General features: G+C 42.7%; 2 protein-coding genes across 2 annotated transcripts in view; both read left to right on the plus strand.

The window, feature by feature from the left end:
• Nucleotides 1-256: 256 nt before the first annotated feature.
• On the plus strand, nucleotides 257-8,531 carry comtb (catechol-O-methyltransferase b). Its single transcript, XM_015959990.3, has 6 exons — nucleotides 257-471; nucleotides 1,397-1,568; nucleotides 7,539-7,656; nucleotides 7,725-7,918; nucleotides 7,984-8,115; nucleotides 8,186-8,531. The coding sequence occupies exons 2-6, from the start codon at nucleotides 1,398-1,400 to the stop codon at nucleotides 8,363-8,365; spliced, it is 795 nt and encodes a 264-aa protein (XP_015815476.1). The 5' UTR covers nucleotides 257-471; nucleotide 1,397; the 3' UTR covers nucleotides 8,366-8,531.
• A 711-nt stretch (nucleotides 8,532-9,242) lies between these two features.
• The window catches only part of grm6b (glutamate receptor, metabotropic 6b), a 22,258-nt gene continuing 13,462 nt past the window's right edge, over nucleotides 9,243-18,038 (plus strand). Inside the window, exons 1-3 of the mRNA XM_070549162.1 lie at nucleotides 9,243-9,382; nucleotides 11,183-11,744; nucleotides 14,970-15,186. Coding sequence (XP_070405263.1) covers nucleotides 11,229-11,744; nucleotides 14,970-15,186 — 733 coding nt within the window. The 5' untranslated portion in view covers nucleotides 9,243-9,382; nucleotides 11,183-11,228. The remainder of the gene's footprint in view (nucleotides 9,383-11,182; nucleotides 11,745-14,969; nucleotides 15,187-18,038) is intronic.

Raw genomic sequence — 18,038 nt, forward strand, 5'->3', positions numbered from 1 at the left:
CATCTGGGAAGACGTAGAGATGAATCTGGTTCCCCTTGGAAACAAACCAGTCTGCATGTTGGTGCACGAGAAACCAGCTACAGTCCGTTACAGCAGCTTCACTAAAGCTAGGTTCAACACAAAGGTGAAAATAGGGATGTGAACATGCGGTGTTTGGATTTTAGAACAGTTCACTAAAACATTTGTTTACCTGCTAAAAGTTAAATAACATCATTGTGAGGACGCGGAGGGACGAACACTTCTGTCAGCAGCTCCAGGTCAAATGGACGGGTGTGTTCAGTTGGAGTAGTTGTGCTGCACATTCCTCACATGCTCACATTCAGCACAGCGGCGAGTAGGGGGATGGAAGGAAGAAGAGGGAGGAGTTAGTCTCATGTAAACGCAGACATATGTCCGGCTCGCAGAAACTCTGGGCTCTCTAGCAGCGACAGGACGTGAGAAGAGGACGTGGAGCACCACCTGCTTTCACACGTGAGTCTTCTTCTCTGTTTTTGGGGAAGACCCTCACAAATGCTTAAGCATTTATTATTGTTCTTCACAAGACTTAGCAGTTCTGCTACAGACGTTCAGTCTGGATTCATGCATCCCTGATAGGTTTAGGAATGCGTGCACAGTAGGTTTGGAAATCAAAGGTTAGTCTTTAGTAAACAGCGCCGTGACATCAGTGTACCTTGTTTTTCCCTGTGGATCTGCTTTTATTTGAAAAGGCTTTTATTGTGTATTTGTGTCTTTTTAACCATGTAAGATGTAACAAGGTTCAGACTTTTCTGCCTTTAGTTTTATGTGTTTAGGTGAAGCCAGGGTAAAGGTGAAAGTCTCTGTTCTGTGCCTGTGGTGACACAGCTCTTAACCCCCAGCCAGTTGCCATGCAACTCAAACTCCAAATCAAAAGGGATTACCTCAACCTCCGCTGCTCTTTCACAGTTGTGCTATTTGTTCGAGATAATCTTTTCCAGCCATGCTGCGCACCGCTTTCCCACAGAAGGAGCTCTTACTTAAGATTCAAGCTGTGCTTTTCTTCTCTTCCGTTGCCTTTTCGTCCCCTTCCGTGTTTTATCTGTGCCCGGCTCTCCCAGCTGCGATATTCCCTCTGAGAGTGGGAAAGCTGCTTACACAGCTCTGTGTTCATTGCAGCTGATATGAAATGATTTTCTACAGCGATGTGATTATTCTGAGTGGGAGAATGGCTCAGTGGCAGCTGGGAAATGGGAGCAGCTAGAGTATTGTACACTGAGTAGTAAACACCCATCTCATTAGCTCAACACAAAGGGAGAGATGGGATGAGGGGAGACGGAGAGCTGTTTGATCTTTCTGTGCTGTCCCTGTTTTAGCTAGAGCAGCCTGTCTGTAATGCAGCACCGCAATAAGGCTTTCCTGATGTTTCTGCTGTCTCTAGGATGTGGCTGACTCTTCTCTACTGTTGCACCGGTGGGGGGGCTCTGCTGTACGTTCTGTACAAATGGGTGATCCCCCACGTCGTACAGTACCATCCAGGTCTCACCCTTTTCTGGCACGACAGGATCGTAGAGCGAGTTCTGGATACGCTGACCCAGTCGACACGTCCTCAGGTGTGTCTTCACTAACCACAGTTACCTGACTGCGACTCAGTCCAATAGTTGGGTCGTTTAGCGCTTCTGTAAGCACACCTGTACACCTGGTCATCCATTAATCCTATCAGCAAACTGCAGATAAGACCGAGGAGTCTGAACAAACGCGCCAGGATTGCCCTGACTCATGAGAATAATGACCCCCCTGACCTTTTGTAAAGTGGAGTTTTGTCAGAAATGTGTCAAAACATCTTTAGGAAACACCTACAGCTGAGAAGGACACTTGCTTAAAATCATTTACAACAAGCTGCATCTGGAGATGAAGTCTTGCATGAATGAAAAGCTTTGGAACATCAGGAGACCATGTGGGAGTCCTCGTTGGCTACACTTATATGAGGCTGCTCTGCCTCGCCATACTTGCACTCTTAAATGTATTCTTTTTTTTAACTTAGCACGTGCTCCAAATCTAGCATGAACAAAATTAATTTCTGGACATGTTTAGGTGGTGAGGAGCTCAGAGAGTCGCTGCTCTTTAGTATTAAAATGAACCAGCTCAGGAGCTTTGGGAACCTAGGATTCGACCTTTCAGAAGGAGACGCTGAGGCAGACCCAGGTCTTACTGTCTTCATCATTGTCCTTGGAACACCTTGAGATTTCTCTGGATAAGCTGGAGAGAGGGAGGTCTGGGGATCTCTGCTCCAGTGACCCGGTTCTAGATAATCAACACAAGATAAACAGCTTAATGAGGCAACAACAGGAGTTACGTAATGATAACCAGTGAGCAGTGTTGGGCAAGTTACTTCAAAACTGTAATGCAATATTTATTACTTGTTACCCTCATTTTAAAGTAATTCATTACATTACAATATTACTGATTTTAAAATGTAAGGCATTACACTACTTTTGCATTACTTTAAGTTACTTTCACCAAAACAACTTCAATATGAATCTGGTAATCTGACGCTCAGTGAGCTCATGACATATATGTGGAAGGTGATGTGGTGTCTGAGCTAGGATTGCTGTTAAAAACAGTCAGATATAATAACAGTGCTTTAAAATGATTGTTTATTAAATAAAAGCAACAACAATCTGTACTCTCAGCATGCTGCTATCTTATAGGGCCATCTGAGCAGGGAGTGAGGTGGTGGGGGCTCCAAGCCTATATTTGCCTTGGTCCCCAAATGCCTTGATACGGCCCTGGATGTGGGACTGACTTCTGGGGTGATCTGATTCTATCACATGTATAAATATTAAATGCTTATATATTATTGCTTTTCACTGGTAAAAATGTGTATTGGGGATAAATCTACCTACTTTTTTTCTTTTCAAGCACTTTGTTTTGTTTTCTTGATTTTATGTGAATAATTTCCTGCCCTTTCTCTCTCTAACCTTCCTGCATGCTGCATGTTTTCACCGTCTTCCAGAAAAACTGTTTCCTAGACTTCCTACTTTCCAACTAATCAGCCAAAGGGATCTACCAAATGCAAAATAAATAAATAAATAAAAATAAAAAAAGCTTAATATGCGCTGCGCTCCGGCAGCAATGAGTTGAAATCACCGGCGCACAGATTATGAACTCAGCTGAAAAGTACATAAAGTACCAGAGAATATGGGCGGATATAAACGATCGCAAACGAATGACTTTGTTTTGGTGGAGTGATTTTGTGAATATAACAGCGGCCGCGCGCAGGACGCAGCTGGAGTATTTGAGCCATTACCGCTGCGTCCTCTCTGCTCATAGAATGCCTGCAAAGCTGAGTCCATAAATGACGTCATATATGTGGATACTGGATCTTTTTTCAGGCTTCCCGCAATTTGAATTTTTAGGAAACCCGCATCTTGATTCTGGGTTTAAAAATGTATTGTAATTACCGCGTTACTGACAATTGTACCGAGTAAATATTACCATTTTCTTTCCCTGTAATGCCTTACATTACCACATTACAGCAAAAAGCAATGCATTAGAGTAGTTAATTACTTTTGTACCGCATTACTCCCAACACTGCCGGTGAGAAAACCACAGAACCGCAGGAGGATGAACAGAACAGAGAACAGCAGCAGGATCTGGTCATGAACCAGAGACAGCAGGAAGATGGGATGACCCCAATAATAATAAATAACCCAGAGAAAACCCAACAAATATATCTAATAAAACAGTTAAACAGGGTTTTAGTAGCATCCACTTTTATTGGTAGCTTAATTCTGTTTGCTTTTGAAGTAAAAAATAAATCCATCACATGATTGTGTTTGGATTTTATACAAAGTCAAATTCTGTTGGTGTTTACTAAGTAAATACCAACGCAACTCAGGCTTATGAGGATGTGAATTAATGCATTTAACTCTGAACCACAGAACCAAACACAATCCGCTACAGCAACAGGACATTTATACAAAAAATACAACCAGGGTGATGCATCAGACAGTAAAACAGAGACGTTCGTATTCAAATGAAAGCTCTTTTAGAATATTTGTTACCTGAAACTCATGAATCACTTAGCATGGTGCTTCTTTATTTAGGTATGTCAGCTGCTCTTTTCTGACCCATGCTAAAATGCTCAACATACAGTACACACCCGTCTCATTCCATGTGCTTTCTTTATTTTCATGTTGGTATATTTTCACTGAAGGTGTCAAAACTAGGAATGAACATGAAAACATGTTTTATATTCTTTTTTCTTCATAATAGCCACCCTTTGCTCTGATTACGGCTTCACACACTCTTGGTATTCTCTTGATGAGCTTCAAGAGGTAGTCACCTGAAATGGGTTTCCAACAGTCTTGAAGGAGTTTCCAGGGGTGTTTAGCACTTGTTTGCCCTTTTGTAAACGGTCACGAAAATAATGAGAAGGTGTGTCCAAACTTTTGGCCTGTACTGTGTGTGACAACATACATGACACACCCTTTCTTTACACCGTAGCTTTCCTAGCATCACAGCCTTTAGTTTCAAACTTTAATTACTCTGGTAACGAGTTTGATTATGTTTTAGGTTTTTAGGAAAGCATTTGCAGGTCGGTGTGATCTCTAATCCACACACTCAGTTTTTCAGAAACTGTGACCGCAGTTTGAACATTTGAAGGATGAGTAAAGCTTTGGAACGGGGAACAGTAACTTGCTTCTCATTTCACAACTATCTCGTGGTGGCTGAAGAGGAAAAGTCACCAGACCTCAAGCTTGAGTCACCAGAAAACATCTGTGCTGTTCTGAAATTTAGCCGCTAATCTTTCTAAATGTTGTCTTTGCTTAAAGCGTCCGTCCTCCTTTCAGCTGCACTCACCACTTTGCTGCTGAAGGATCCTCTGAGTTGTGCAAGAAAACAAGGTCATAATAAACTTTTATTTTGTTGTTGATTCATATTTTTCTCAGAAACATTTATTGCCAGCTTGCAGGAGAAAACTGGAGACCAGAGTGATTGTATAGAAGTTTTACAGGTCAAAGTACAACAGGGCACTGATGGTGTTGAAACCATGAAAAAGTGCTGCATCACCCTCCATCCTAAATCCTTTGTTGTTAGAGCTAATGAGCCTGGGTCCATGTTCTCCTTTTAATCTACATGTGAAAAGTGTTCTAACGGGGTAATTACTGCATGTATTTGGGTGCCACAGTCATTTAAACACAGATCAATCAAGCATTCTTCAACCATTATTGTTATTTACACATCTTGTTCATTCTAGGATTTAATTGTTGAAAGTTCATCCGTCTTGTGCTGTGAATAAAACCCAGTCTTAGATAAGAGTGAGCTTGGAGGGACCTTGTCGAGGCAGCGGTATCTTCCTGCAGATTAAAGCACCAGTTAAGACTTGTGTCTCCAAATGACCCGATACTGAAGAGGTGACTTGTAGATTGAAAATCAGACCATTTCCGGAGGCTACAGTGTGTTTGATTGTTAAAGTAGCAATATGTAAGAACTGTACAGTAATGTCTAATTGGAAGGAAGATTATACTGAAACAGGTTTCCTTTGTCAAGGATTAATACACTGAGTTTTCTTCAATGATCTCTATTCAGGGTCTTTGGAGGCCTAACAGAAACAAACAGGAACATGCAAAAAATAACAAATCTGCCGAAACAAAGTCGGAATTAGTCATTTTAGGCTGGTGATTTTATTTCCCCTCAAACAGAATTTTGATGTAAACAGAAGCCAGTTCAGTGTGGGGTCATCTATGGTGATGGTGGAGCTTCAGAAATAACCAGTAAATGTTAATGAATTAATCTGTAACTTCAGAACCACTCTTATTTGCCTTTAGGTGTTTATATCAGCTGAAAATCCAACTCTTCCAAGGGTTTTAAAACTAAAATGTGTATTTTTTGCCTTTTATGCATATTTTCTAAGTTTTCTATAAAAATAATTAGTGCAGGAAAAACTGAGAACAATACACAATCTAAGGCTTAAAACATTCATGTCAATCAATCAATCAAAGCTTTATTTATAAAGCGCCTTCCGCAACCCTGTCAGGAAGCCCAAAGCGCTGAACATGGTACAGTTGTAGGTAAATATATTGAGTAAATCAACAATAAAAGCAATTCAAATTACAAAATCCAAATTACAAAATAGAAATTACAAGATAGATGAAACATTCTGTTACAGGACAAATCTGTGAAACACATTTGGATTGAGTGGATGGAATGAGTGAACCAATGAAAACTGTGAAATAAATTCAACATAAAAGAGGGCCAAAATCAAACATGTTCAGGAAACGCCAAGCGGAGGAGGTGTGTTTTTAGGTGACTCTTGAAGACTGGCAGAGATGGGGACAGCCTAACTGAGGGTGGCAACTGGTTCCATAGTGACGGTGCTAGGACTGAGAAAGCCCGGTCCCCACGGGTACGACACCTAGAACGAGGGACAACGAGCAGGCCTTGGTCAGAGGAGCGCAGAGCGCGTGATGGGGAATGTTTGTTCAGGAGAGTGGCCAGATAGGGGGGACCACCACCCTGGAAGAAATTGTAAACAAAGACGAGGATTTTGAATTGTGAGCGATAGCAAACCGGAAGCCAGTGCAGGGAGGCCAGAACCGGACTGATGTGGTCCCGTTTCCTGGTCCCAGTCAGGAACCTGGCGGCGCTGTTCTGCACAACCTGTAGGCGGCGCAGCGATGACTGAATAACGTGTTATTATTGTGTTAGCATTAATTCATTAATGCCAATAAATATAAAGCTGGACAGTATTTGTTGTTCTGGATTGTTGCAAAAATACGTCTGAATAAACTAAGTATATTTTTCAGCTCCTTTAGCCAATAAAGCACGAGAAACATAAAAATATCATGTTATCCTAACTTTAATAAATAACAGTTGATTTTTAGCCCTAATAACTAGTGGCATATCTAATGTTGAGATGAATGGTTTTCCATCCAGAACAAGTTTTCAGCCTTCTAATGAACACAAATCTAAAGTTAGTCTATGAATTAAAGCAACATCATTCATCCCCCATGATTCTAATCAACAAGTTTAATCTCAAAAACTCAAATTTAATGTGTAAAACACCAAAATGGAGTCTAAGCCATGATGGGGCACTTCCTGTTAAAAATCAGACTTTCTGCAAGCCATCAGTGACGAAACACACAGGCAGTAGTTCAATGAAAAGATCCAACAAGCCGCAATATGTTTGTTTTCACTCTGATCATTTATTAGTATGCATTTATATGTTTTATTTTTTAAATCAGGTGTTTAATTAAATCAGACAGAAATACTTTTCCCACATCTTCAGAGATTTTTACTCCTGGCCTTATTAATATCAACAACGTATGATAGTTTCTTTATTTCTTGATGCAGCCAACAGCTGATGAGTTTTCTCTCCAGCTTCAGGTGTGTTTTTCAGCTCTGGAGCGATTTATTTTAGTAACAAACATGGAGGGCTGCAGACCTGTAGGTTGGTCTCAGAGGGGCAGAAAGCAGACAAAATATCTGCCCATCCGCATGTTGTCCTACCTCCTAGTGGCGGTCTTAATAAAACCTTAGAGACTTGGTCCTGTTGTTTGTTCCATGGCTCCCTCCAGCGCATGCTGGCTGCAGTACATAACAACGCCACCAGAGGAGACCCTCGCAGCGTGGTGAAGGCCATCGATCAATTCTGCAGGCAGAAGGAGTGGGCCATGAACATTGGAGATGAGAAAGGTAGTGACTTCACTTCCACAGCTCTGGGTGTTTGTGAGTTTTCTGATCCATCTGTTTCGGCCCACCAGGCTGCATTCTTGACTCCGTGGTGTCGGAGGTAAACCCAGCCATGGTGCTGGAGCTGGGAACCTACTGTGGCTACTCTACGGTGAGGATCGCCAGCCAGCTGCCTCCTCATGCCAAGATCATCACCCTGGAGTTTAACCCACAGAACGCTGCTGTGGCCCGGCAGATCATTGCCTGGGCAGGACTGGGGGAGAAGGTAAAACTTGATCTTTGGGTCAAACTTTGTTTTGCTCAGATAACAGGGGAGTTCCTTTATTCCAGATCAAGCTAATTGAGGGATCCTCTGGTGACTGGATCCCCAAACTGAAAGAGCAGTTTGGGGTTGACACATTTGACTTGGTCTTCTTGGATCACTGGAAGGACCGCTACCTTCCTGATACTAAACTTATGGAGGTGAGTTTTCTTTCTGCAGCTTCTTTTATGTTTTCCTTTTGCCGTGACACAGTCTTTGCTTTCATGACAGGAATGTGGCCTTCTAAGAAAAGGCAGCATTCTGTTGGCAGATAACGTCATCTGCCCTGGAACCCCTGAATACCTGGAGTACATCCGTAACAGCCCGCGGTACAAGAGCCAGTACTTCAAGTCTCATCTGGAGTACACCAGGGTGGAGGACGGCTTAGAGAAATCCATCTTCCTAGGGTAGATGTTTACAGACAGCATCATGTTTGATGCAGGTACATTTCTGAGCTGCTTTCTTTCAGGATCACTAAGCAGAATCAAAGAAAATCAGCTCTGTTTTTCTAATGTAACTTTACATGTTGACTTGGGATTAAAGGCCACAATAAAAAAGTGTGATGTTTTAATTTCAATGATGTAAGTCTCGGTCCTTGATGACATGTCCTTATTGGTGCAGCAGACGGCAGTGATGATCCTTTAATTGACAGATGAGCTGCAAACTGATCTGGGAGCTGCCTTTTTCAGAGCATCAACTCAAATCAGTTGGAAATCTAATCCAGTTGCAATGCGGGAGCAGAAACCTACTTTGTGCTCTGATATTCTGTATCATTGTGTTGACAGTGTCATGAAAGTGAGTGCATGTGGTGCGTTAGTGTGTTTATGTGTGTGTTTGAGAGAGACAGAGGGGGTATGAAACATTGCTGCTCATCTAATCTCTCAGAGTGATGGAGTTTCATCATGCTTAGAGGGGAGGATTTCGCTCCAGCTGTACACGGAAAATATAAAGTATGGGCTCATTCACCTAGTGCTTTCTTCACAGACGCCTGCATGATAATCCCAATCTGAGGCCATTAGTGCGCAGAGAGAGCGGGCAAGTGAGTGGAGGGCAGAGAGAGAGGGAGGGGGGACTGGACAGAGAAGAGCGGCGGAGAGGGAGAAGCTTTTAAAGGATTTGGCTGTGATTTCTACATTCTCCTGCTGCACTTCTCTCAGGTTCTGCCACGAAACCCCGAAGCCTCAAACAGCTGTTTCTTTCATTCCTCTTACAGAGAACAGGGATTTAGTAATGAGAGCATTATTCTCACCGTCTTTCAGCCTTTGATGGTGCTGAAAGACAGTGAGATGACAGAAAAATACCTTTTGGTGAAGAGAAAACAACCAGAATTTTGATCCATTCCTGACATTTCTGGACCATGTTTGGAGACCTGCCTGCTGGACCTGCTGAGATGGGTAGGTCGAAGACTGATCCCTGAAAAATGGATAGGTAAGACCTGGACTTTAATCTTCTCTGTAACAGTTGTGTGATTTACTAAGTTTCTGTTGTCTCGAGTAATGTCTGTCAAACTTTAAACGATTGATTTGTGCAGAAGACTAGGATGTGAGACGATCATTTTAAAGGATTTGAAATCAAACACCGCATCAGAGTAAATGTGCAGAGATTGGAGTATTTCTTAGATGTTTGGAAGGTGAATCGGAAACACATTTTTTACCCAAGAATGTGACTTATAAAGTGCAGAGAAAACGAACCCACTCCAGGCTCTGAAGCATGAAATGTGACAGTTTACGTGATGTTTTCTGTCTTGCAAAATTTATGGTGTTTTCCATCATCGGCTCTCAGCTCTTCGTGATAAAAGCCTCCAGCGTTTCTATCTGAAAACCCCTCTACGCCAGCTCCTTTTGGAACCGTTTTCTCTTCGATGTTCTAATTTTAAATCCCAAAACCAGACATCGCTTCATATTTACTGTTTTTGTGTCAAAAACCAAATTCATTCATTTTATTGGCACTTTAACACAAGATATTTGCCCCCGAAACAAAAAAACATGAAAATTAAATCCAAATATTCAGGAGAATATTCTGAATAGATGCAGAATTGTTGTCCTCACCCATCTGTGTTGAGTTTTGTTGCGTGGACAGATTATGGACATGATTATTCCATTCATTCAGTTCCACAGTCTCCTGGGTTCTCCGAAGATGCTCAACCTCTGTGTGGACTGAAGTCTTCAAAAAAAAAAAACTCCTGAGTTTATTTGACTGAATTCAAATGGACCTCTTGAACGTAACCTCTGTTTTTACGAGGAGATTCTTATTCATGAATATGATGTATTCTCAGAATCCCATCTTTCTTGACTAAAGAGATGATATCAGCGCCCCATGACGACCCACTCAGCCCACTGAGCTGGTCTTTATTTTATCACATCAGTAGGTTTTGCGTATCTGGAAGTCATCTGTGTGTCTTTGCAGAATGCTTCGCTCACCTTTTACTGGAAAACTGCCTCTGTGAACCCCAGCAGCAGAGCGGTGACGACTGGGTGCTGCACAGGGACTGCACAGCTGTTAAATGTTGCACATCGAGCTGCCAGATCTCACAGTGGCCCTTCTGGTTAATTTACCAGTTTACCCATTCAACTGTAATGAGCATTTATTTGATATTCAGATGGTTTCCATGTGAGACTGTGGATTTGGACACTGCTGCATTTTTCTCTCACTATTTTTTTTGCTTCTCAAAATGATGTTTTAGCTCTAATAGAATATTGCTGCTTTAGTAACGCCAACGAGACGTATATGACTGAACATTGACGTCTATAACAGCTACACCCCTTACATCATCGGGACTTTTCTAGGGGGAGGGGTTACCTAATTTTAGCTGAAACCTGATTTCGACAGCTTATATACTTGGGTTTTATTTTAAATATTTAAATGTAGCTTTATTTATTTATACTGAACCTGAGGGCACACAAGAGTGTAACAAACTAGAAAATTGGTTTCCCGTGTCCACGATGTCTGGTTATGCACAAAAAACAACTCCGTATACACAAATTTGACTATTAAGCGAAGCATGGTCACACTTAGCTGCTAATTTTGCGATGTATTACTAATCAGACATTTTGAAAGCATCCAAACAATAACATGCACGTGAACCGTGAGCAGAACAAGATTTTGAAGGGTTTTAAAAGGGTGAAGAGCTTTTATATCTAAATCCTCTGGACTGTTATCAACTGAATGAGTTTATGAAACATTAAGAATATAATCAGGAATTTCACAGCCTGTCTTTTCTGTCTTCAGGTACCAGCGGTAGAGACGGAGGCTGTCAGTACCTCTGCAGGCCATCATGATGACATCTTCATCCCTTCTGTTCCTCTGGCTTAGTTTGTTGCTTAGATACCAGATATGGCTGCAGCTGCTCTGGCTCGGTCCAGCCTCTCAGGCCCAGCAGGGCACCCAGCCTCAGTCCATCAAAATCGAGGGTGACATCACCCTGGGGGGGCTCTTCCCTGTCCATGCTCGGGGACCTGCTGGGATTCCCTGTGGAGAGATCAAGAGAGAAAAGGGAATCCACCGGCTCGAGGCCCTGCTGTACGCCTTGGACCAGATTAACAACGACCCCGACCTGCTTCCTAACATCACTCTGGGAGCTCGAATACTGGACACCTGCTCCAGAGACACCTACGCTCTGGAGCAGTCCCTCACATTCGTCCAGGCCCTCATCCAGAAGGACAACTCTGACGTGCGCTGCTCAAACGGAGAACCCCCCATCATCCCCAAACCAGAGCGGGTGGTTGGAGTGATCGGTGCGTCTGGCAGCTCGGTGTCCATCATGGTGGCCAACGTGCTCCGGCTCTTCGCGGTGAGATTTCCATATTCTCCCTACGTTTCTTCCTTAACCAGAGGAAAAAGGCAGAATCATTCCGATTGTTCCCATTCTCAGAACAACCACGGGAAGAAGTCATAAACTTCACTAAAAGGAAACAGAGGGGTGTGTGTCAGTGGTTCTGAGCCCAAGATATTTCAAACAGGTCCCAAGATGGTAACAAAACGTGGTTTCTCTGAACTCAGATCACTTGAGGATTTCCTTTTCTGCGTTCTTGTCATGGTAGCAGTGTCTCACTGCACTTCCACAAAAAAAAATGTTGAAAACTAACATTTTGATGCAAATATAACCTAAAAACACAGTTTTGATCTTGACCTCAACTGTTTTTTTTAACTCACTACACATAAATAGGAACTGTCAGTTTTTACCTTTTAGTAATGGAACACCAGCATCAAATAGTTTTGGCTCACGGAGCTTATTGCTGATATTAAACAACACTTCGCCTGTTTTCTCTGATATAATAAAGGCTGTGTCACAAACTGAGAGAACCTCTGAGAAACAGTTCCATAGATCCAGCAGACCCCTCAGTGCAATAGTTTAAAATCAACATAACCAACATTTGATATGAGTATCTGAGTCCGAGCACATCCCACATTTCACCAGAACACCTGTTTATCACACCCATGACGTTGTTCTGTTTCCGTGTTCATGGATGTTTCAGCATTCCTTGTGATGAGCACGCAAAGCCGAGAGCCAAAGAAAGACGGCTTGCATACGAGCCAGATGCTAACTGTAGATTTATGCATCCCACTCGTCACTAAACCCCTCTCAGCAGCTCTGGAGCCTGGGAAGGATAAAAAAGTAAAAATAAAAAAGAGCATGAGAGTGACAGGATGGCATTGCTGGTAGGATAACAGAAACTTATGATCTGAGCAGAGTACATTTAGCTAAATGGTGTGTTTCCTCCCGCCATCCATCCATGTGTGTGTGGCTCTACCGGCTGCAGCTGCTTTTAGTCTCCTATTCACTGTGATGTACAACAGCTCTTCATCAGGTCAGGACTCAGCAGCTATCATCATCATCATCATCATTCTTCTTCTTATTATTATTATTATAAGAAAACAAGACAATCTTTTAAATATTGCCTCTCAAGATAAAAATGATTATTATCATCATTAATATTATTATTGGGAGCGCTAAGGCATTCCCAGACCAGAGAGGCTATATTAACCTTGCACCAAGATTTCCATGTTTGTTCATTTTGCCTGAGACACCTCAAACGGAGGTGACCAGGCGGTGGCCGGACCACCTCAGCTGACTCCTATTAGTGAGGAGGAGCAGAAGCTGGAGGGCGGAGCACCTGAGGAGCTCCACCCTGTGAAGGGAACTCTTACTTGGCCACTTGTGTCCAGGATCGTATTCCTTTAGTCTCAGTGATGCTTAGTGATGCCTGGAATGCAGACAGGCCTGTGGAGTCAGAGTTTTGCTCTCCAGCTTATTTACATCACTCATCTTAGCCGCTTCATCCTGACTAGTCATGTGGAGCTGGTGCCTATCTCCAGCAGTCATAATGTGAGAGGCGGGGAACGCCCTGGCCTGGACAGGTCTCTAGTCTCTAGTCCATCACAGGGACAAACAACCAGTTACGTTCCACACTCACCCACACCCAGGGACAGTTTCATCTCCAGTTCATCTGACATGCATGTTTTGGTCTGTGGGAGGAAACCCACACATGCATGGGGAGAACATGCTACCTCCATGTGGAATGGCTGCAGCTGGGATTCAGACTTGCAACCTTCTTGCTGGGAGGCAACAGTGCAGCTTCATTCAGGAAGCCCCAGCCTCAACCTGGAAGGAAAATTCCACCTTTTGTCTGGTTAAACATAAACTCCTGAATCAACGTGTGTGTGTGCTTCTGTGTAAGGAGTTTGTGAGGTGAACATGTACATTTTCCCTCTTGAAAACTAGATAAACAAAGTAAATAAATAAATAAATAAAGTTTTAAAGGAAGGGAACAGATCAACTGAGGCTAAAACTAGTTAAACTGTAATCGCCTCACTGATCTATTTCATGTTTTTAGTTATTTTTAGTTACAATTGAAATGAAATTCATGTTATTAGCTGTGATTCATGGCAGGTTGTCTCTGCTCTGTACAAAACTATTAACAGGTCCAATTCAGTCAAATCAAATTCAGAATAATGACTGTGTTTATAATATACAACTCAGTCTGATTGAGAGACGATGATGCATCAGTTTAAGAAGGATGAAAGCTGAAGATAAAACATGTTTGAATAATTTTGAAACTTTGAGATGTGTCCTGCACCTCTGCTGTGAGGCTGGCTGGAGTTCTGTGGGTGCTAAGTGTGTCTGGTGGAGGATTAAAGGACGTTGTGTGAGTAACACAATCATCTTGTAACTGATGCAGCTCATTGACTGTATGATGTGAACCTCAGCAGATGCCTCTGTGGGATTAATTTGTAGAGGATTATGTTGTCTTGCTCATTATAGACGTGATGGAAACACCAGAGTCCCCTCCGTGAAACTGATGCAGCCTCCTCTGATACCCGCGCCACACAAAGCGTCAGCGTGGTGAAAAGCACTGCCCCTGGTTGAAGCAGAGCATCAGAGTGAAATATGGTTTACAGCTGAGGAACGCCAACCTCTCTCCTGTCTCCTGATCTCTGTCTCCTCTTCTGTGCTTAACATAATTTGCCTAAAACCCCTATAATCCTTCCAGATAATCTGTGAAATGGTTCTCAGCCCTCTGTCCTTCTCCCTTCACTGGCCCTTGTGTTTACCTTTCTCTCCCCGTGGAACCACACTGGAACAGCAGCATTAGCAGGTTCAGGTCGAGGCTGTCCACATCAACTGTCATTAAAAGAAGTAGTGTGCTACATTAATCTCCTCATCCATTTTCCCCTGAAACAAATGCTTTTACAGCTTTATTTTGTTCCATCTGTGTTTCCCTGGAGAGGCTGCATATATCCTGGCTGCTGCTGCTGTTCATTAGTGAAACGAGTCCAGTGCTGTGATTTTAATGCACAACAACTAGATGATACAAAAGGGGAAGGCCTCTGTTTAGACTTTGTTAAGGGTTCGTCTGTGAGTAAGTGGTGCATCATCCTCTGACATGGTTCACTGCCTCTTCTTGTCATTTCATTTACCTTTTGATTCACATATTGGCCTAATAATCAGAGCTGCTCACATTTTCTGCTTGACCTGGCCCTTTCGTCACCACTGACCTATCTGTGTGTGCCTCAGATCCCCCAGATCAGCTACGCCTCCACTGCCCCGGAGCTGAGCGACAACAGCCGCTATGAGTTCTTCTCCCGTGTGGTTCCCCCTGACTCCTACCAGGCCCAGGCCATGCTGGACATAGTCAAAGCCATGGGCTGGAACTACGTCTCCACGCTGGCCTCCGAAGGCAACTATGGAGAGAGCGGCGTGGACGCGTTCATCCAGATATCCAGAGAAGCAGGTTGACTGTGCAGGCTGTATGAATGTAATATCTGCTGCAGCAACAATGGGAGGGACTACTCACCAGGCTGCACCGCTCTCGCTCATTAAAGGACAAAAATAGGCAAAAGCAATTCTGGAATACACGGAGAGTAACATCCTGTAGTTTCAAATGCACAAATGCTGTCAGTGTTCTGATTTAATGTAGATTTAATGTTATAAATAGAGGTAAAAAATAAGCCATGATTATTTTAAGGAATTTGTCATCCTGAGGCTTGAGCTACAGTTCGGTGAGCATTTTCAATTAGAGCCTACAGGGGCCCAGAGGGTTGAATGAAACACAATAAAGCTACAATAAAAACAACAATAAATTAAATCAAAAATGCATAAACTGAAGCTAATTTGAGCTCTTCTGTGATGTGGTGAAGGACCAGGGGTCTCATTTATCAAGCTTGCTTACGCACAAAACGGGGTCGGAAAACTGCGTAAGCAACTTTCCACGCAAACTTTGGGATTTATGAAAGAAAACTTAGTGGAAAATGTGCACAACTTTAAGTTGACGAAGGACCTGGCTTACACACACATGTAGGACATGGAGAGCACCTGCAGTGCTGCTGCTGAGAAGATACAGTTATTAGATCCTGCAGCATTTTCACTTGTATCGCTTCGTTTTCACACAGAACAAGACCCCCACATGCACACACATGCACGCATACACACACGCACGCAAACACACGCACACACACACATGCACACACACACACACACATGCACGCACGCACACACTCACAGCCTGAAGTGCAGAATACGGAATGCAGAATATCAGCAGGGGGGACACATTGAGACAGAACATCATGCGTCTGTGACAGTGTGTGACCCGATTGATCATGCGCCCTGGCTACTTGAACAGGGGAGATCTCTGTTTGGGTGACTTTCACCCGGGAGTCTGGAAATGGAATCCTGATTGGACCATTTTTTAATATCCGCCACAGATCTCTCTGAAGAATTCACAACAGTGACGGCTTCAGCACCGCTGTGCCACTCCGTGGATTTTCATTATTAGTTTTGCAAAAGCACTTCCTTTCATTTCTCCACCTCACCCACAGGTACCTCAACTTCTGCTTCTGTGAAATTGCGCTTCCTTGATCTGCCTTGATCTACGGTCGCCATGTCTTTGGCGGAGCGCTGCAACAGCCGGCTTATGTATATGCATGAGATCCACAAGGCACTTTGCATTGACTATTTATGGCAGTGAGTGGGCGTGGTGAGGGCGGGATGTGACTAAAATGCAGCTGAGAAACATTCTCGTTAGTCTCTGATTTATGAAGCGGAGATTGCGTGCAGCTGTGCGTCCTCCATGTTTGATAGATCACAAACCTGCTTGGCGTCAGTACTTTTCTTTTGCTGAGCTTAAGTACGGCTTTAGTAAGGATTCTACGCCATGTTTGATAAATGAGACCCCTGGACCCAAACGCTGGTGTCGCTCATTTACTTACTTTTTTGCTGTAATTAAATTATTAGCACAAGTCCTGCTTAATCACAACTTCTGTTTTATCCTTTAATTATTTACTCATGTTTTTAGTTCTGTTGTAGGTGTTTGTATTTCTTCTGGGCCATTATATCACCTATCCACTTAACAAACATAAGAAAATACAGACATTGTTTTTGAACAAATAAAGTGCACAGAGTAAAAAAGAAATTTCCCAAATTCAACTGAAAGTTATTCAAATGAAAACAAGTCATTTAAGGCCAGGTTTGTCTGAAAAGCAACTGATCCAAGATAAACAAAGAGGCTTCAGAGTTAAATGTGTTATCACGTTTTCAAACGTTGAAAATGTGCCACAAAAGTTTCAGATGAAGGCTGCTGGACTTCTTTGGTTTCTTGAAGATGTTCTGCTTCTCATCCGAGGAGATCTGACAAAGTTCCTTGGATGAGAAGCAAAACATCTTCAAGAAACCGAAGAAGTCCAGCAACCTTCATCTGAAGCCTTCTGGATTACCACGATCTGGATGACTGAGAAGATTTACCAGCAAAATGTGCCAAAGGCTTTTTTACAACCTGGAATTATTCCACAGTCTTTAGCTCTAGCCGCTAAATTCACTTTTCCTGCAGGTCTATCAATAGCCTCAATGTTTCCATAAAATATAAAAGCTGATTATCATCTGCAGGAGGCCTAGCTTTAACGTGTCAGAGAGAAGTCTTATCTGGCATAATTTAAATATAATGAACGGTGCGTGTGTGTGCGCGTGTGTGTGTGTGCGTGCAGGCGTGTTAAGTTATGTTAGATTGCTGCCGTCAGAACAATAAAGGATCTTATTTAGCCACATAGAAATACAGCTGTGTCTGGTAAAATGCACGCTCATACTGTAATCTCAGTTTATCGCAACAACTGGATTTTGATGAGTAAAGTGAATCAAAAGCTTTAGAATTGTTTTGTCACTAAACATGGTCCTGACAGTCAACTAGAGGGACATTTATTTATAAATCTATATTTTCAGGGGATGAAACCGTCTTGTGTTCGAATGGGTCCTCTTACCTTACAACAAATAAAGTCAAGATAACATAGTCAATAAGCTAAAAGACAAATCTGAAACATGGATCACAAACGGAAATCACCACGGCAGCCATTAAAGCTGATTTAATCTCTAATCATCAACAGTCATAACTGCATTGGTGTTCTGTTCTGAAACCATCTTTTGGTTTACTGGAACACGAGTAAACAATCGGACAAGTCTAATGAGTCAAAAACGTCCAAAGTTAGGTTAACATCTGTGCTGGAGAGTAGAACATTAAAAGAGCTGTTATTAAATAACTCGTTTGTTCCCAGCAGCCTTTCCTGTATTTACTACACACAAGTGGTGGATGCCTAATTA

Source organism: Nothobranchius furzeri, chromosome 3 (genome assembly GCF_043380555.1).
Source record: "Nothobranchius furzeri strain GRZ-AD chromosome 3, NfurGRZ-RIMD1, whole genome shotgun sequence".
Classification (NCBI taxonomy): domain Eukaryota; kingdom Metazoa; phylum Chordata; class Actinopteri; order Cyprinodontiformes; family Nothobranchiidae; genus Nothobranchius; species Nothobranchius furzeri.

Coding starts and splice junctions, on each gene's coding strand:
- comtb (XM_015959990.3), top strand. CDS start 1,398: ATGTGGCTGACTCTTCTCTACTGTTGCACCGGTGGGGGGGCTCTGCTG. Junction 7,657..7,724: donor GAACATTGGAGATGAGAAAG/GTAGTGACTTCA, acceptor TCGGCCCACCAG/GCTGCATTCTTGACTCCGTG. Junction 8,116..8,185: donor CTGATACTAAACTTATGGAG/GTGAGTTTTCTT, acceptor CTTTCATGACAG/GAATGTGGCCTTCTAAGAAA.